General features: G+C 35.8%; 2 protein-coding genes across 2 annotated transcripts in view; one reads left to right on the top strand and one right to left on the bottom strand.

Annotated features, from left to right (window-relative positions):
• LOC107754992 (serine/threonine-protein kinase MAK-like) overlaps window positions 1-18,440 on the top strand; it is a gene marked incomplete at its 5' end in the record, with an annotated part of 48,901 nt that extends 30,461 nt beyond the window's left edge. The window contains 7 exons of the mRNA XM_016571637.1: window positions 3,399-3,641; window positions 4,093-4,262; window positions 8,239-8,381; window positions 8,798-8,926; window positions 15,967-16,086; window positions 16,750-16,845; window positions 17,882-18,440. Of these exons, the coding sequence (XP_016427123.1) occupies window positions 3,399-3,641; window positions 4,093-4,262; window positions 8,239-8,381; window positions 8,798-8,926; window positions 15,967-16,086; window positions 16,750-16,845; window positions 17,882-18,042 (1,062 nt within the window). The remainder of the gene's footprint in view (window positions 1-3,398; window positions 3,642-4,092; window positions 4,263-8,238; window positions 8,382-8,797; window positions 8,927-15,966; window positions 16,087-16,749; window positions 16,846-17,881) is intronic.
• Window positions 18,441-18,518: 78 nt separating this feature from the next.
• Window positions 18,519-21,149, bottom strand: part of LOC107754993 (transmembrane protein 14C-like) — a 3,957-nt gene continuing 1,326 nt past the window's right edge. Inside the window, exons 3-5 of the mRNA XM_016571638.1 lie at window positions 20,346-20,430; window positions 19,648-19,837; window positions 18,519-18,828 (exon numbers count right to left, since the gene is read on the bottom strand). Of these exons, the coding sequence (XP_016427124.1) occupies window positions 18,771-18,828; window positions 19,648-19,837; window positions 20,346-20,421 (324 nt within the window). The 5' untranslated portion in view covers window positions 20,422-20,430 and the 3' untranslated portion in view covers window positions 18,519-18,770. The remainder of the gene's footprint in view (window positions 18,829-19,647; window positions 19,838-20,345; window positions 20,431-21,149) is intronic.

Genomic DNA, 21,149 nt, shown 5'->3' on the forward strand with positions numbered 1-21,149 from the left:
AATGCAGATAAGGAGCTCTGACTGGAAAGACTGCACAGTAGCCTATAGCCTACCTCTTGTTGGATTTATACGAATTAAATCAATTTGTTTTCGATTGTTTCATTTAAGTAGACAATTCAAGCTGTCTATAGACATAGAACCTATTTTACAAAAACAATTTGTAACGTTTTGTTGTTATTGTGGAAGTACACAAAATAAAGCAGACATTTATATTTCTTTCCTCTGTTATCACAATGCAAGGGATCGCGCCGGCGCCGCCGACCCGAGAAGTGCAGTGTTGCGCTTTACATGAGATGTATATTTGCAAGAAATATAGCCTATGCAACAGCCAAACAGTAGGAAGAAACGTTGTGACTAATTTGCAGAGCGGTACATCAGATGCACTCTTATTCTGCTTGATGGGACAGACGGTAAAGACACGCTGAATTGAAAAGTGGCGTTTCAGGGCCGCTCACGCACAAATGCATAAGCTCGTTTTTTTATCCACGAACATAAAAATACAAAAAATCGAGCTTAATTTTCATTTTTCTGTTCTTCAGACAGAACAAAATAATAATAGTGATGATGATGATAATAATAATAATAAAATCAAACTGTTTGTAATTTCTCTTTATTTCTTTTTGTTCGTATTTAGTTTTGTTGTTAAATCAAACTTGAGTCACTCGAATAAAGAAATATTCCAAGCCCAGAGTCGGTATTATTCAAAAATAACTGGTTTGATCTGATCATCTTAAACAAGTCATATCCTCTGGGTCTGAGTGCAGTTATTGAATAGCATATTGGAGATTAATCCTATGACGCTTCAGTAAAAATATTACAATACATTTAAAACAGTGTCTTTTTATAACTTCAGCAGCGTGCAGATGCTCGTTTATGTCAGGACTGCGGCGACAGCAGCGCGGACAATCGCTTAGCTCCCTCACATAATGTAATCTATAATGGAAAATCATATTGTTTTTTATCATATTGTTTTATTGTTTGTAGGCAAAAGGTATGATAAAGACGTGGAATCGGCCTATGTTCAATGTTAGTAGAAATGAAAATATACAAAAAGTTACTTTGTACATAAATATTTCCTATCAGTTCACAGGCACTTCTTCCGCTTAAACGATCTGTGGTAAATTAGTCCGGTCTGGTTCTCTTCATCATTGATTGGGTGAGAACAGTTCAATATTACTGGCTGTGGAAATCAGCGGGCGTGGCTTATTATACTACAAGGAAAACGCTGTAAATAAAGCGCGCTTTTGTGCAATCAGAACGGCGTTTTTTTACGGTTTACGTGCATTTTTTACGCCGTCTGCTATCAGGATGGCGTATTTGACGGCGCTAATATTGTTAAAAACACCTTCAAATACGGCGTTTTGTATGTAAACGCGATTTATCTATAGCGTAAATGTGAACCTCTTGGCTTGCCATACGTGGAAACGGTACTGTGCTCGCAGCGCGTGCTATTCAATTGCACGCACAAAGGCGCCGGTGCGCGCTGTAGGCTGTATCCTTTCATATCAAAGCGCGAAATAAACTACGTGCATTCAATGTCGTGGCCAGTTAAGTCATGAAGTTACTAAAAAGGCGATTAAAGCTGCCTTAATTAAAAAAAAATTTTTAAATACATTGCATGCATGTAAAATTTTTTATCGGTACTGTGCTCGCAGCGCGTGCTATTCAATTGCACGCACAAAGGCGCCGGTGCGCGCTGTAGGCTGTATCCTTTCATATCAAAGCGCGAAATAAACTACGTGCATTCAATGTCGTGGCCAGTTAAGTCATGAAGTTACTAAAAAGGCGATTAAAGCTGCCTTAAAACTGTGCATGCATTTAATATATTTATCATCAGTTGTAAATGTTTTACAAACCTGCTGGTTACAGGTTGTGTTTGTGTGCACACTGGGGTGAAAGATCTACGAATGAGGAGTAAAACATTTACAACTGATGAGTAGTGTACACTTTAGATTAGGGGATGCAGAAAGCTTTGTAAATGTGTTCATGCGGTTGCACAACAGGTTTTGAACACTGTAGTGTGTACTGCAATGTAAGGGCTGACTGGTGAGGGTGTAGACAGATGTCTTCTCTGACACACATGGAGTATTTTTAACGCTGTGAGATAATAGTACAATGTTGACATTTCAATGATTTATAAGTGATTAGTAATATATTAACTAGTAACTTATTAACCATTTACTAAGGATATGTTTTATTATTTCATGATATGCTATTTTGAAGATAACTTATGACAGATTGGTAAATCGTTAGCATATTAATAATTTGTGAATGTATAGTCATGTTTTGTAAATGATTAGTTAATCATCATCTAATCACTTGTAAATGATTTATAACTCAATCTACAAAACAGATACAAATATTAACAAATCACTTATTAATCATTTATTAACACATAGTTATGTTTTGTAAATGATTAGTTCATCATTAACTAATCACTTATAACTTACAACTGAACGTTATTATAAAGTGTTACCGGTTATTATTTCATTTTCACAATTATGTAATATTTCTACATTAAAATGTTATATTTAAACTTAATTTTAAACTTATGCAAAATCCATATGGAATTTGTTAATAGTGATTTCTTTTGAGTGTTAATAGCCAATACGTTTATTTATTCAGATTGAAATTGTTGATTAAATTTAAGAATTTGACATAAGAGGACATAGATGACAATACATTTTTGTAATACTAATACATCTCTGGCTTTTTTTGCTCATTGTTATTTTAGGGTTTATTGTATTATAATGACTATTTAATATTACATCTATAATTTGACTAGGCTAGACATGTTGCATATTAATTGTACTATATATCAACCTCAAAGTATGATGTTCTAGTTGAGGGCATTTGTAGTGTATAGGGCTCAAACATAACCTCAAGCCCAGGGACCCCCGTTCTGCCCTGTCTGTAAGTCTGACACAAACATGTCACATTTCAGACTATAGTAATAATGTGTAATGCATACAAATGTGCAAAGAGTGCTGTAAGCAGTGGAGGAAGGGGGTGGAGAAGAACTCAAATATTTCAATTCAGTAAATTTTTGACATCAATGTTTTAAAGGGGTCATATGATGCTATTTTAAAGGTCATTATTTTGTGTATTTGGTATAACAGAATATGTTGACATGCTTTAATGTTCAAAAAACATTATTTTTCAAATACTGTACATTATTGTAGGTCCTCTATGCCCCACCTCGTCGTTTTCAACAAAGCCCCCTCCTTTGACAAGCACTTTAGTCTTTGCAACTTTACAGATCTTCTTTATGCACCAAGAGCTTGTAACATTCCAAAGAGAAATGAAAACTTGAAATTGCATCATATGACCCTTTTAATTATTCTTATAAAGACAGTATTAATGTTTGTGTAAGTAATTGTTTCTAAACATAATTTTAGGCACTCAGATACCCCTACTTCCAAGTAGGACAAGTTCTGGGCCCCCTACCCATGACCCCCGATGTACGGAAGGCTCAGATAAAGACGACCCTGCCAATTGAATCCAGATCAGAGCTGCAGTCTGTCTCAGAACCAGCGTTGCCGTCACAGACTAAAGGCCAATGCAGAAGCTCCCATCAGCCACTGCAGCAGATTCCTCTGCCCCATTCTCAGACAGATCATCTCGCTCCATACACACAAAAGGTGCAAAACCTCCTTCTCAGATGTAATGTTGTAATTACCTTTGAAAAACTTAAGATTCCCATTATGGATTTTTTTTTTTTATGCCACATGATATAGCAAAATCTTAAAAGTTGTATTTTATTATTAACTTTATTATATATTTTTTTACTGCATCTGTGGCACACTGTTGATTATCACAGACAATGATTTTACCTTGTTTATCAGTTTGAAAATTTGAACAGGGAATTAAGCATAAAAACGTAAGTGACTCAAAATATTTAATAATAATTGTATGATGCAGTACAGTCTCTTAAATAAGCCAAATGTTCACTGAGCCACTTCTCCCTTTCTTGACAAAATTAAATTGTGATAAATAAAAATGGAACTTAAAGTTTACCTGTTATAGTTCTCTATTGCATTTGAGTACCTAAATGAACATCAGTACAATGATACTTTGTGTTCCTAACATGAGGTGGTCGGGGGTGAGAACAGTTTGATTGGGCTGAAGAACGGACGAAGAAGGTGGGGACAGACCAACATGAAACCCTCAGACAGCTGGGATGAGTCTGACTGTTCTGATACCGCAGCATCCCTCTCTAAAAAACCCAGCAAAGGCCCTGAGGAGGAGAAAACTACTACACAGTATGATCTCTACATTCAGAGCTTAACATCAGCAGTGTTAGCACATTTCAATTAGCACACTATTTGAAACCTACTAAGCAGCCTTGCTATCTACTAAACTTCTAACAAGGCATCCAAACTGAAATTGAACCATTTGATTTGAAATGCACTGTATGGCTCTCTGTTTGCTCATCATTTATGAAACAAGTTCAATTCAGCGATAAGCAGTTCAACTGAAGACAGTAGTGTCGTTATTTAGCTAGAGTCAGTTCAGTGTTGATTCAGTTCAGTTCAATAAATGTCAATGTTGCAAAATTTGTCAATTATGAACATTTGATTCAGCTCTAAAGTATTTTAAAAAAAAGACAATAGTGTCATTATTCAGCTCAATTCAGTTTAAAGGGGCCATATGATGTTGCTAAATAGAACATTATTTTGTGTATTTGGTGTAAAAAATTTAAATCGCATCATATGACCCCTTTAAGTTTTGTTCTCATCCGATAGTGTCAGTGCCTTCAAATCCGTAATATTACCGAATATTAAGTGTCTTTTGAGCCCCACTAAGCAAGCAAAAGGTGACAGTGGCAGGGAACCCAAACTCCATCATTTGACAGAAATGGAGGCAAAAACCTTGGGACCAGTTCTCCCCTGGCCAAATGAACAGTTTAAGAACGGTTTAAGGAGGCTGCAAGATTGATGTTATTCAGTAAATTTTGCATCAGTCTCTTTCTGCATAAAGATCAGCATACATCACACTGGCATTAGGGGAAAAGGAGCGTTGTAGTCTGAACATGAAGGTAGAGTTGCTATTTAGCCAGCAGAGTTGTGGACTCGAGTCGCATGACTTGGACTTGACTCGGACTCGAATCCCAAATTTGAGGACTTGTGACTTGACTCGACATAATCAAAGAAGACTTGTTAGTCGACTTAGTCTCAATTAGTGCAGCTTTTGGCACTTAGCCAGAGAGGGACTGGCTCAGTGAGTGCTTGTTAGTGTTTTCAACCACATAATGTTAAGGCTATTTAATGTTTCGGAGTGTCTATTTACACTCCTGCCTTGCTGGCAGAGGCTATTTACACTAGCTCCACCCAGAAACGTGTGATAGGGATGGTCAACAATATAAAAGACGGCAGACAATTGTCAGCTTCAGTGGTGTAGATGGTAAAGCGTGTATTGTAGTCTTTTTGACGCGATCGACCCGGGTTCGAATCCGCCTTTTGCCAAACTTTTTTTTCTCCCTTTTCAAATCTCATATCACATTTATTTATTTACATTTTACATTTATTTTCAATAAAAATTAAGGAAATAATCAAAAAGTTGAAAATAAAGTATCGGGTAGGGTTAGGGTAGGTGTAGGGAGGGCTTTATTGTCCCAATAAGGTGGCATCCATTTAATAATTTGAATTAAAATTATAATTTACACTCAATATGTTATTACTGCATACTGTTTTATAATGTACTATAATACTGAGGTGCAGATAATTGCCACTATTTGCAATAAGTAGTATAAATAGCAGAAAATCCTGCTATTTTAACATAGTGTAAATAGAATCTATCGCTATCTGCACTTAGTGTAAATGGCATATTGTTAAAAATACTGCTATTTTCACTTAGTGTAAATAGCATCTATTGCTATTTGCACTTAGTGTAAATAGCCTCTATCGCTATTTAGACTTAGTGCAAATAGCCGCTGCCTTAATGTTTTAGACATTTAAAATACACATAATCACTATACACCATTTATAATAATAATAATAAGAAGAAGAAACACAGATGTATGTGGAAATGGCAATAATAATAGGATTTTTTTTTCACGTCAAACACACATTGTATGTAGCCTACCTATAAAGTTCACTCTATTGTTCCTGTTTACCAGCCACTCACTTTCATGTCTTTCAGAAGAAATGGATGAACTCACTTGTTGTAAATCTGACAGGCTCATACTGCATGGTAGGCCACATTAGGGCTGTCAAAAAAAAATGTGAATTTAAAATATTCGTCGAATTTAAAATAAAAAACATCAATGCGGAGATGTTGTTGTTTACGTCAAAACTGAAACCAAGCCGTTCACACAGAAAGCATATTTTGCGCATTTTCTAGAGGGACGTCTATCACCGTTGCACTCGCGTCTCGCACAAAATAGCCGCATGTTTAGAAAGCCATGTAAAATTAATGCAATTTCAACTTTGAAAAAACATATCTCGAGACTTTATGGCGTGGTTTTTTTCCCCATCTCACTTCAACTCGTGTTTTTAAATAAAAAATGTACTCTGTGTGATTGGCTTTCAGCCCTTTGTATTAAACTATGCATACATACATGATGCTGTTTTGTTTATAGTTGTTTAAGCAACTTACTTATGCTTTGAAGAAACGTGCATTAGTAATATTTTACTCGATGCGCCCTTTTGTGCCCTCAGGAGAGAAGCCAAAATCTTTTCTTCACCCTAACTGAAATTATGCATTTTAAATTCGAATATAATTCGAATTTTGATAATATTTAAGTACAAAATTAGAATTTAGTTTTTCAGCCATTTTGACAGCCCTAAGCCACATATAGACCCCTAAACTAAGCCATCAACATTATGAACTTGTTTAAAACACAAAATGCATTCACTTACATATATTTGTGTATCTAAATAGCTACAGTTTTGGCGTGAATAATTTTGCATGCCTCATTTCTTAAACTACTATAGTGAACGGTGTGGTGCCGGACATGTTTGGTTTACTTGTGGCCAAGAGACATATACCTTGTAAACTCATATTAATTTAAACCCAAACTTAACTCAACCCCTAGGATTATTAAAATATTAACATTTTATTTTGAATGAAGAATAACAAAAAGACAGTGCAGTGTCATGATTATAACTACTATTGCACTTGTCTCCATGACAGCATGACATTTGAATAATTTATCAATATTTGTTGAAGGAATTGCCTATATAAGAACATAAAATAATATAGAGCTATAAGAAAACACATTATCCAATTCGTCTTTTAAACCCATTCACTGATGGTTTCTTATTTTTATTTAACATTTGTATATTATAACTATTGTTATATATTTACTTTTCAGCTTCATTTTATGCATCTCTTTGCCCAGTAATTAACATTCTGTATCAGCGTATCTGTTTAAGACTTAAAGTACTATAAAGGTTTTGTAAATACTATAAATACCCAACAATCATGTCAATAAAGCTATGTCTATTTCTGTAGACCTACGTCAGTAGGTGGCGATAAATGAGTATTAGCAAGTTGTTAAATATTTGACTCAGTTGATTCATTAAAATTACTGAATAATTTACAAATGAAACAGTTGACTTGAAATTATTCATTCATTAGGCCTATATTTGTTCACAATGATTCATTCCTCAATGAAACACCACTAATTATTATATCTTTATAATTATACTTACTATAGACTATTAATGACTTCAAATTTACTGCAGTAATTAATACAGAGACACTACTTTTGGCAAACAGCACTAATGACTTGTTTAGGACTTGAAGCTTAAAGTTGAGGACTTGCAACTTTACTTGGACTTGCCCGTCTAAGACTTGGGACTTGTCTGTCTTGACTCGAGACTTGAATGCAAAGACTTGAGACTTACTTGTGACTTGCAAAACGGTCCCACCTCTGTTAGCCAGTAGTAGACGATTAGTAGTAGAGGCTTATCAATGGTCATAATCACAAAGAACATCCTTCTTGTTAAAAACTGTTTTGGTCCCAGCTCATTCTAGCATGATGTGTTCATTGCTGGCCATAAGGATCTGTGCTGAAGGCTTGTCTAATCTAGAAAGCTGCATAATGTTGTTGCCTACCTTTTTAGCAGACTTTTGTGTTGGGAGCATGCCTGTGAAACCTACTAGTATCATAGTCTAGTATCATGGCTGCTGACTAAGTTTGAGAATAAGGCTTTTGTGCTTCTTTATTGCACTTTTAATTTCAGTTATTCCATTTGAGATTTCACTCTTTTTATGTTATGAAAAACTTTGCAGGCGCAAGGACCAGAAACCCCTTTATACATTTAGCACTGTAACAAAATTACCAAACACCAGCAGACTGAACCAACCAGACTCTAGTCACCAGAGCACCTCTTCAGCCAGACAACATTACCTGCGCCAGTCCAGATACCTGCCAGGCAAGATATCAGTTTCATTTAGTCACTTCATGTTTTTTTTTTCTTTCTTTGTTTTTTGTTTATTAATTACAGCGGATTATTATCAATGCATATTTGAAACTAGCTCACAATGCTGACAATTCCTGACATGGCTTTCCACACATTTTAAAAGTAATATCCCTGCATGTATGCAGAGACAGATCATTTGTAAAGACTTGAGATGAGTATCTCATAGAACACAGATCACATGTTCAGATCTCATTGACAGTTGACACATTGCATCACTGCTTATTTGCATAAAGGTTCATTTTTCTCAACTCGTTAAAAATAAATGCCTTTTAAACAATGTTTAATGCAGCAAATCACTGTATACGTAAATACCACATTAGACTATTTTGAATAAATTAGGTTTTACATAATAATTCTATCAATCCTAGGGTTAATAAGCAAGAACACACCATCTCTGAATAACAAGGAATCTCAACAAGACTTGTGGGACACCTCAGCTCTGATGAACAAACCTCTCGCACCTATTGGAGGAGCGCCAGTGTCTAGAATCAGCCCAGGTGAGCACAAATGAATTAAAGCTGAGACTTCATCAATGCCCAATGCACAAATTTCTCAAATTAATTTGCAACCATAGAATGCAAAAAATAAACAACAAAACCTTACACAAATGCATAAAGGGGGTTAAAATGAACTTTATTGTACTTGATGTTTCTTTTTTATTATGCAATCTTTTTTTAATGAAATGAAAAGACTTGATACACAAATGTTTAACTTTTCTTGTATATATGCAGTGAAAATATATTATATGGGGCCAAGCACCGAAGGTGCAATGGCACCTATTGTATCAGTTGCCGTTCCTATTATTCTTCTTCTTCTTCCTCTCTGGAAGTCTATGGCAGCCCATAGAACCGCTTGCTGGAAAGTTATGAAATTAGGCCGGGACACACCAAGCCGACGGTCGGCCTTCGGTCAACGTCGGGCTAGTTTGTTTTGTGTGTTCCACACGTCGGCTCTCGTCGGGCTCACTTCGGTGGAAGAATGCCTGATTCAACATGTTAAATCGGCGTCAGGGCCATCAGCTAGAGTGAGAACTCTGATTGGATGCTCAGTTTAGCGAACGAGTCAGTGCCGGAGAATTAAAGCGAAAGTGATTGAAATGAGCAAGTAAATGAAGGCAGGCCCAGACAGAAGACTGTTCTAATGTTACGAGATCTTACCCAAACATTCCAATTGTGAATGTTTTCATAACAACACGAGCCACTTAGTTGATAAGTTATCAACATAATTGATATTCAAAATGGCAAGCAAGCACTGCTTTGTTTACATTTCGTATATCTCGTATATCCAGTTTTTCCTTTTGGATGACGAATATATACTATTGATAGCTGCTGATATAAGACAGTTAATTCATCTCACGCAAGCGCAGAACGCACATGTTATTTTGCAGTTGGCTGTAGTCTGAGTGGTGTGTTCAAGTGCAGCTTTTTGGTCTAGGCGGTGCTGACGTGAGGCGACAACACCATCGGCTTTTGTTGCCGCTAGTTCTTGTCAGCTTGGTGTGTCCCGGCCTATAGAGGACAGTCTCAACATTAACCATAGCAAGTTTGGAGTCTCAAACTCAAACTCTCTAGCACCAACACTAACGCCCAAATTTGCACTTATGTTTATGCTACTAACTTTTTTCCCTCTTGATTCCTTGGCTCATGCCGACTCAAATGGACACCAAAATTTAAAATTCTACGGGTCAAGATTTTTTGCAATATTCCATAGTTCGAAAAACGTTTGTCACCAAAATTGTCTCAGATCTTCTTCAGACCATGCTGGTAAAAAAGTTATGGAATTCCAGTTGATTAGTCTTACCGTTCTCGAATAATGTGCAAATGAATTCAACGAAAAGCATGCAAAAAATTAACATGAGGCCATATCTCCACAATGCTTTAGTGTATTCTGATCAAACGTGGTGTGTGTTATAACAACAATGACCTGAGTCTACCTGCACAGTTTTGGCGCAGCGCCACCTAGTGGTGGCCAAAAGTTATAATGACATTTACAAAAATGCTAATAACTTTTGAGTATATTGTAATAAATATTTTAGTTTCCTATTGTAATGAAACTGGTCTCAGTATATTCTTTGGGTCATGCTGAGAACATAGATACTAATTTTGCCATAGTCAGCTGAACTTGTCAGCGACTTTAATTTATGTTGAAAACCTACTTTTTCGAACTCCTCCTAGACCATTTGTCTGATTTTCACAAAATTTGACCCCGATCATCTTCAGACCATGCGGGCAAAAAGGTATGGATTTAATGTCGATATATGAAACGGTTGTCGTTTGACACATCAACGAATTTGCTGGAATGATGCCAAACTGCATCTGAGGCTGTATCATATTGACATATTGACACCAAACTTTGAATAGGCCATTGTTACCTCACACTGACCACGCCACATCAATTTGGTAACAGTGCCACCTATTGGTCAAAAGTGATAAACCATTCATTAACAGTTAATAATGACATTTTCAAAAATGCTTAATTTTATGCTCATAACATTAGCCTATTGTAATCAAACTGGCCTCAAAATATTCCTTTGGTCATGCCGAGAATATAGATGCCACTTTTGCCATAGTTGGACAAACTTCCTTTCTGTCATTTTGATTTATGTTGAAAATCTAATTTTTCGAACTCCTCCTAGACCGTTAGTCCGATTTTACCAAAATCGAGTCAGATCATCTTCAGACTGTGCTGACAAAAAGTTATGGATGTTGTTTGTTTCTGTAGCACTTGGCACCTTAATTGCTGCTTGCAGCTATATTTTTTAAAATGCAATTCTACTTTTTTGAATAAACCCAAACAAATTTGAAAGTATGTATTAGTCTTGTAATATGTATTAATAATGTAAATGTGAATGTGTGTTGTATATATGTTGTAAACTTTCACAACCCACAGTTCTTGCAGATATAATGTGATAAAATAAATATGGGACATTTTGACAGCCTTGATGCAACCTTGGGGTAGTGATACAAAACTTTGAAATATTCTCATCCTTTGGCCATGAAAAAAGACATTGACGAAGGTCAGATTTATTTATTTATTTTCTATGAAACGCTGAATTAACAAATGTTTTTTTTATTTTAAAATAAAATCACTTTGTCAATTAGACCCCCTTTATGCATTCTGGGGTAAGTAAATTAGGCATTGTAAGCTGTAGCAACCAAACTGTATAAAAACTCATCCATTTACCCCTTAGAGTAGTTTTAACCTAATATTAATCTTACATATTTGACTAACTTAGAATTATGGGTCCCCCACATTGCTGACCAAGTGTTACATCAGCCATATTCTTAACCACAAACACCTCCCCCCCACACACACCCGATCCCAGTAATTGTAATCGATTGTGCATAATTCAGAATTAAATTGTCAGTGCCTTAAATTGAAGTCAGTTCCTGAATTTGAAATGACAGCAAACAGGATGCAGAATTGTAATTCAAAATTGAAATTAATAAAGTAGAATTAAAATTCTAAGCAGTGTTTACTGTGTAGTGTAGTTTTTAAAATGATACATGTCTGTTTTATGCATTACACTCAGCACAGTTCCTTTGTCTAGAAACATTAAATAGATAACTAGATAAATTGCCACCTAATAAAATTACACTTATAAAATTAACGTTTTTGTTTTTTTTTGGGTGAATGTTTAATTTCCCAGAATTTATACAGAATTTCATAAAGTCCTGAATGAATCAACTGTTTAAATGATTCGGTTCAGTAACAATGACTCACTTATTAACAGTGACTTGCTGCCACCTACTGACTGTTTTAATTTCCCATTTAAAGTATTTTCTTTTAAAAAATAATAATAATTTCAAATATCAGTATTCAACGTTTTATGTTTAAAATATCAAAACAGCATTAATGCATTTGTAACTGCAGGTTAAATACATTCATGTCCTGCATTAAACATTATGTAAATGCATCTAAATGCCCCTTCTAATGCAGCTTCTGTGTTTTCTCTGCATTGCAGATTAATTTTGTCAATACTGATTTCATTTGCTTGGTAACAGCCCAAATGACTTATTATTCTAATTGACTGATTCCATTTAAGAATTTGACTGAAAAGATGATGCACACTTTTAGTAAAAATGCCCATAAAAGGAAAAAATCTATTTAAACTTATTGGAAAATATTATTTTCTATCACTGCTGTGAAATGATCACCACACAGAATATGAAGAATATCAAAAACTTTAGGAGTCAGCTGTCCACGGTAGTCCTTAAGATATCAGCACAATAACACACTCCGCATAATATCGTCTAATTATTATTATCGATAAAATCCCAGAAAATATTGAGATATATTTTTTGTCAATATCGCACACCCCTAATATGTTTAATGTTTTGTTTAGAAAAATAAAATTAAAAAAAATATACGAGAAGTGCCCTTTTTTCCACTTGAGCCCCTGCCCCTCAAAATGTCTGTGCACGTCCCTGTATATTATTATATATTGTAGATTAATAGCCTACTATACTTAAAACTATTATATTATATTATATTATATCCGAGCTGTCTGGAACGCAGCATTAGGTTAACATTTCAATAAACTAGGGTGTACTACGATTACGAGCCATTCTATAAAAAATTGACATTTCAGCATTTGACAAATGGATAGTGACTCCTGTAGCGACGGCTACGTGCGATTGTGTTGAGTGCATTTTTGGGAAACGGCATGTGAAACAATAACGAACGTTTGTAAAATGACTCGTAGAAAACGCTCTTAAGCACTAAGATCAATCGTTATCGAGAAACGCAGCCCTGATCTAAAGATATCTCTCATAAAGCTGTAACACATAAAAAAGAATTAGGACATGCAGCTTAGCAAAAAAAAAATCAGAGGTTGCAGTCCTGTGGCGTTTAAGCTCGTAACTTCACGAAACATGCATAGATCTTGAAAAACCGCACAGCATTATTTTCAGAAGATTCTCCCGATTAAAAAGAGCCCACATTTGCCATAATCTGTCGATCAGGTCGAAAGATATAGTTCATAGAGCTGTAACACATTAAACCAGACAGGCGCACTAAGGCGCAGCAAAGAAAAACAGCTCTATGCATCACTTTGCGTTTTTATTCGTAACTTCACGAAACATGCGTACCATAATCCGTCGATGAGATCCAAAGATATTGCTGATATTGCTATAACACATAAAACCCAATGGGCGCGCTTGAGGCGCAGCAGGATAAACTTGATGAAACATGCATAGATCATGTAAAATTGCACGTCATTGTTTTCATTTAAAAGGAGCCCAAACTCATCATAATTCGTTAATTAGATCTAAATATATTTCTTACGATGCTATCCCACAAATGAAACCATTAAATTAAGAAAAATATAGGTTACGTTTTCATTCATAACTTCATGAAACATGCATAGATTGTGGAAAATGGCACCTCATTATTTTCAGAAAATTCGATTAAAATATGCCCAATCATACCATAATCTGTCATTTAGATCTAAAGATATTCATCATCGAATTATAACACATAAAACCCCAAATGCGCACGTTGTAATATTCTCATGGTTTTTATGCTTATCATTTCATGAAACATGCTCCGATCATGGAAAATTCTATTTACAGCAGATTCTCACGATTGAAATGAGTCCAAAATCAAAACAATCTATTGCATCTTTCGTGTGTAAATAAAACCTAAACCCATGAATTGAAGAAATCAGTTGGAGAGCTCTATTGAACACTTGGCAAGCAGAATGTAAAACCTAGAATGTTTCGGTCTATTTTATCTTTTATATAACTTTTTTTTTTTAAAGAATTAGGTATCATTTTAAAGCTTAGAAATTCAGCTTTCGAATGCATCCAACCATTGTGTTCAACCCATAACCAGTGCTGCCTAGTTCCTCTAAACCGGAGTGTACCGCCGGTGGGCGCCTCCTAGCGAAGAAAAAAATAATAATCATATTTTTCAAAAATCAATGGCTTGATCACCACAAAGTAGGTGTCATTTGAAAGCTGGCCACTTTGATTAACTCCTAAGTAGTGCTGAGTTATTTGCGGATAAATATTTTTTTTTTTTTTCATAATTTTTGAAAAATGTTTTTGTCTGTTTCTGCAACACAAAGCTGATTCTAATAAACACAGTAGAAGTTTATTACAATTTTGCACTATAGTAAAGAGAGTTGGTGTGTCCAAATTTTTGACTGGTACTGCACATTCTAACTACCACTTCTATGGTATAAAATCCCTAATGGTGTTTGTTAAGTGGTAGATGCAGAACTTGTATAACATGATATATAGTTTAAAAAAAGAAAAACTAAAAGCAACATGCCTGCAAAATGGGCCAAGCAGAAAGGCAAAAATAATATTTAAAATCAATGGCTTGATCCCCACAAAGTAGGTGTCATTTGAAAGCTGGCCCCTTTGATTAACTCCTAAGTAGTGCTGAGTTATTTGCGGATAAATATATATATTTTTTTCATAATTTATGAAATTTTTTTTTTTTTGTGCCATGTACTCTAATATGTCAGAAACATCATACAGCTCAGATAGTCATGTGACATATGTCATTTGAAAGGTCTCGTTATGTAAAATAAAACAAATATAATTGTTTGGGGCTTTGACTAAACTTGAGTGAGGCATTACTTCAAATTCAAAACAAAATATCAATATTTCACATACATTGGAAAGGTTTCCGTGACCTCTCAGGAGATCTCGGCAAAAAGTCTCACGATTTATTTCAACATGATGCATGATGGGATACACTAAGCCTCGAATACTGCTCTGGAGCAGTATTCGAGATAGTGTGGATTTAGTGTGTGTTAACATAAGACTCTCTTTCTTTACTTCTTCTGTTGTTATGTTGCACATTAGCAACATATTAGTGCACTGCTGCCTCTCACTGGATTATTAATGTCATTGGTGCACATTTTAGAGTGGCCTTTTATTGTGGCCAGCCTAAGGCACACCTGTGCAATAATCATGCTGTCTAATCAGCATCTTGATATGCCACACCTGTGAGGTGGATGGATTATCTCGGCAAAGGAGAAGTGCTCACTAACACAGATTTAGACAGATTTGTGAACAATATTTGAGAGAAATAGGCCTTTTGTGTACATAGAAAAAGTCTTAGATCTTTGAGTTCAGCTCATGAAAAATGGGGGCAAAAACAAAAGTGTTGCGTTTATAATTTTGTTCAGTGTAAATTCTGAATTTTGCCCAAACCTGCTTCATGTTTTTTATGGCCTGTCTGGCTTTACTGTATTACTGCCCATGGATTCAGAGGAAAGCAGCAGCAAAGCCACAGATAAAGCTAAAGAAAGGACAATATCTCTTTGCAACAGTATTGTTCTGCCATTGCCCACATTATCATGGACATTGGTCTGGGGTGTAAATGTCTGTAAGACACTTCAAGAAAAATAGTCATTGTGGAACTCTTCACACTGACATTTGATAGAATGAGTAATTTTCACACCTCTTGAGTGGGTATATTTTGCAAAAATGTAGATAAACATTTGTTTGATTAGTTTGTTTAGCTTGTTTAGCTGGTCGTGTTTTCTTTCTTGACTCTATGTTGTGGCCTCTGCCCACAGGAAACTTTGTAACCACCACATACAATCTCTCTGGAGGATATATACCTTCTTTCCAGAAGAAAGAAGTGGGATCCGTAGAACAAAGGATTCAGCTTGCCCCTCTCGGACACCAGCATGCGCGTAAGAGTTTGGTTTTACAATTCATCTTCAAATCATTTATTTTTGACGTTCTTTGTTTGGTAGAACAGCATTATGGAATCATCATTTTTATGCTTTTCTACATGCTGCATGCATGTTGGCTTGTGTATACTGATACAATTATGTTGTCTTCGCAATACTGATATTAAATTTAAAGGTGAAGTGTGTAATTTTTGTAAATTTAAAATATTTTCTTTTGTTTATTATCATTTGTATGTTTGTTTCTTTGACAAATGTAAACACAAAGGCATTATCAAAACATTGCTCTGTTTGATTGAGCAGCCCAAACAACCAGAAAATTATCAAAACAATGGTAACCTTTATAAACAGCCTTTTCCACAATCCTACGTTTTAAAAATGTCATAGGTCTGACATAGCAACATTACCTCAATTAGTGCTGTGAGTTTGGGGTGGTATTATTGGTTTGTCTAGTTTGAAATCCTTTGGTCCACAAAACCTACACACCTTTATACTTAATGTTATTCTTCCGAGACCCAAAATTTAAACTCCCCTTGTAAGCTTCTTTTTTTTCTGTTCTACATATCTGTTGCTAGAGCTTTTAAGATATGCTGTTTCTTTCTACATTCATTTATTCATTCACTCTGTCTCTGTCTGTTTCTCTCCCATCTTTATATCTGCTCTTAGTTGATCTCTCTGCCACTGCTGACTCAAAAACTGGCAAAGCTAAACCTTCAAAGTCCAAACCTTCCTCTACAGTTTCAGTCAGTGAGATCTCTGAAGGTAAAATCTCAGAATAGTCTTATGCCGAGTTCACACTGCACGATTTTAGCCCAATTTTTCACTCGCCGACAGGTTTTGCGAAATCTCCGACAAATGCCCGAAATCGGAGGCAAATCGGTGCTCGTTCACGCGAGCGACAATCACGCAGTGTGAATTATCAAAGAGGCGATCTGAGGGAATCGCCGACGCCCGCAAAATATTTGGCATGCTATATATCTGGAGCTGTCGGCGATTCACAATCACGCTGTGTGCAATGATTTCTGACTGAAAACTACATTGGCGATGACATATTTCCTTATCACTTCTCGCGTGTGTTTTGTTGTGAAACGTAGTTTGCGGACCAGACAGAGTTGTCGGCGATTCTTCCTATTGTAAAGTCATGCAGTGTGTAACCTCCTGTCGCCGATCCATCATGCAATGTGAACACAGCAGCGACTGACCTCAGATAGTCGTGCAGCGTGAAAACCACGGTAACCCGACGACTTTGAAAATCGTGCAGTGTGAACTCGGCATTAGTCAGCACTTTCTTCCCAGGGTCCAAAATTAACGTTGTCACACCTTCTGGGTTTATTTTTATTAAAATTATATATTTTTATTGTTTGTACAGTGGATTTATATAAGTGATACCTTGCTCTTAGTGACAGATACACTGAAATCATTGTCACTTGCAGCATCATTTATGAGTCAGTGTATAACGGCAGCTGTCACAACGTTAAGACGCATGATAATTTTTTCCCTCTCATATTACCATTTTGGTGGCCAATGCAAGGACTATTCCACATAAGTCACTAGACCGTTGTCTTTGATTTTAATCACCTCTGCCAGACTATTGTTCATATGTTGTGAGCCATGTGATGTTGAAGTTCCTAATTAAGTTACTGGCCAACTGGTTTTATTTACCAAATACAGTTTTTACTCTTTTGCCCCTTGGCAAGTGTTAATTTTGGACTCGGCCTCTTTATTACGTAAGAAGTAGCCCATAACTTAGGCTTTGCTGAATTTGCACAAGTGTTAAAAGCTTGTTCTCTCTTCTCAGATTATGATGGATGGAAAAGGAGAGCGGAGCGAACCCAACCTAAAGGAATGAGTTACTCGGCTCTGGGCAAAAACTCAGCCAATCTCATTGCTCGTGCTCCACCAGTTCAGTCAGTGCATGGGCGGGTTGACTGGGCTGCAAAATATGGAAGCCATCGCTAATATCTATTATGCGAGCTGTATTATTACAGCTGCTGTGAGGACTAAGGCCTGTTTCAACACTCGTGAATATTGTATAAACACATATCTTTTTGTTTCTGCGAGGAGCATCCACACCACTTACTGTAAGCCCACGGCTGATTAATTGTTCGATAAAAAACAAGAATCTGTGTACAATAGATTTTTACAAACCTAACAATTTGTTCATCTTTAAATCTGTCTTGTTAAGTTTATGCATCCAATGCCTGTAACCCTTATTTTCAATAGAATGGGTAGATCTATATCCCATATATTGCATTTATTTTTTGTAACCTTTTTGACATTTTTTTATAGTATGCAGTTTTTAAATATATTCTTGTTTTTTTTTTTATCTGTTACTGTGATTCATACTGCAAGGCAGTGTTATTTATATTTCCTTGTATGTTGAGTAGCCTTTTTTCAGTTTTTTTTTTCTTTTCCCCTGTAAACGGTACTGACACTACCACATAAACATACAATGTAGATAACAGCGATTGGGTTGGGCTGAACTCAAATCAATAAATAGTGTTTTGTAAGTGTTTTATATGCATAAAATGGGTATGTTTGTATTAGAAATCTTTGATTCAAAAATTCTCCTGACAACTACATTTTTATTGTACATTTTATACAAAATATGACAATGAGCTTTAATGACATGTTGTTCAAAGAAAATTATGTTTGAATGAAAGCAGACAGTGATTTCTGTTTGGGTATCATGATTGCTGAGGTTTCTGTAGCATTCCGGCTCCGAGTTTTGCCAGCATCAGCACACTGCAAGAAACATTTAAAGATAATAGTTCAGGTAAAAATGAAAATTCTGTCATCAGACATCAGACTCAAGACACATTTTGGTCTGTTCCTTTAGCAAAGCTATTGCATGACTTCAGAAGACTTGAAGTATAGCAGATGAGGCACATGAGCTTCTTTTTTGATAGTACTAATGTTGTTTTTTTGGAGTTTGACAGTCATGGTATTATGGAAAAGCTGCAAAAGTTCTTCCCATTCTGTTTCATGGAAGCAAGCAAGTCATACAGGTTTGAGTAAACAAAATTGAGTGAACTTGCCCTTTAGATTTAAGTTGATAATTGACTGCAGTCATGTGACAATACCTGGAAAACAACACTAATGAGGGGCCTCTGCTCAAACAAAACTGGAGTAAATAAGAGAAAATGATTTTACTAATGATAAATTGCATTTTAAGCTGCAACACATGCTGAAAAAGCACTTGCAGAAATAAACTGGGGTGATTGAAAGGTTGCTATATTCATACCTTCAATATTTATAAGGTACTGCAATGAATACCATGTCATAATTAAAACACACACAGACACAAACAGATGCTAATACTATGGTACTTTTTATGCTATAAGTGACATGCTGAGATTTTTGGAGTGGGAGAGGCTGAATTATAATATTTCTGTTTCTTCCCTTTACACTTTTGGCTGGAATCTGCATGAGTATGTGACTCATTTGTCTTTTTTTATCAGTTGTTAATGAGCTAAAATATTTTGTTAATAGTCGAGAGCTCTATCATCTACGAAAAAGGGAAACCATGTTTTAGACAAATGAAGTGTGATGTGTGTTAGTTACCTAGCTCCAGCAATAAGACCAGCTGGAATTATTTTGCGTGAGTTATAGAATCTCTTTCCCATGATAGCAGCAAGTGTCCCAGATGCAGCTAAGAGAGGGAAAATATTTTTGGGATCTTGTGATGTCTGGTAAGCACCAAAACCAGCCAAACCACCAAAGAGCAGCCCTGCTGCCAGGGACGGAACCCTGCCTGCAAGACAAATTAATTAACTTAATTAATTAAATAAACATAAAATATACTAAAACACTGTCTTGATGAACGGTATAAAGTGTCATAAGGAATTCAGATTACAAAACAAGAAGTTTTTAACTTTTAGATGTTTATGTTATTATCCAGGAAAAACCTTTTTAACATATTTTCTACAATCATACAACAGGGCTGAAAGCAGGTTTTTTTTTTTTTGGTTCCAAGGTGTATGACATTTTTACTGAATATAAAGGAACCAAATACATTTATGTAAAAATAAGTGATTAAAGAACTTTGTTTTGTTAAAAATGACATAAAGGTGGTGCATGTGTGGGGTAAAATCTGATCAAGCTGGTGTTTAGCTGATTAGTTTTTAGCCAGTTGTCCAGTCTGACAAGTGCCAGCCAACCAAACCAGCCTGCACAAGCAATGACCATCAAACAAGTTTGGGCTCTTAATCCTGTAAACTCTATATAGGCCTACATGATAATCTCTTGATCTTTCGCACTACCTGCTTTGACGTATCCTATGACTCCTCCAGATGCTACTAGTGCTGCGTATCCATATCCAGCCCAGTCCACTGCCATTATCAACACCTCAACACACATACAGAAACATTTTAAACATACACAGCTTGACAGTTTACAGATAGTGTGCATGAAACTTACACAAACATACTTGTATATGTCATAACCAGGGTTGGGGAGTAAGGGAATACATGTAATGGCGTTACGTAATCAGGATACAAAAATCAAGTAACTGTAATCCGTTACAGTTACATCAAAAAACAAAGTATTCAGATTACAGTTACATTTTGTAAAAAGTGGGAATACTATCAGGATTACATTTGTTTAATTTAAAATGAAATAAATTAGTATTTTGACATAACGCTATATATTTAGCGCTGCTTCATCATAGTTCCTGGTAGAGCCCTGCACGGGCCTCAAATATAGGCCTAGTCCCTAGCCCGGCCCATGTCCGACAGCTTATCAGAATTGCCAGCCCGAGACCGTCTTTTTTCCCCTTTTCCCAAAACAGTTTATACTACTGTTTCAGCTATTAAAATAGTTCCGTTTTGTATGGTTCGATAAATGTAAGTTGTTGTTTTTTTATAGTAACGACCAAGCTGCAAGCGGCAGACAGTGAGTTGATCTTAGCCTATGTTTGATCAAATTAGCCTTCTCAAATAATCACGACTTGCCTAAAATAAAATCTATAGATATAAAACAGTTCAAGCATATTACAATGTTAGTTTAAATGTTTTACCTATATAAATGTGCGCTATTAGACGCATATCTAATCGTTTGTGCTGAGA

Source organism: Sinocyclocheilus rhinocerous, unplaced genomic scaffold (assembly GCF_001515625.1).
Source record: "Sinocyclocheilus rhinocerous isolate Xijiao unplaced genomic scaffold, SAMN03320098_v1.1 scaffold3459, whole genome shotgun sequence".
In the NCBI taxonomy this organism is placed as follows: Eukaryota; Metazoa; Chordata; class Actinopteri; order Cypriniformes; family Cyprinidae; genus Sinocyclocheilus; species Sinocyclocheilus rhinocerous.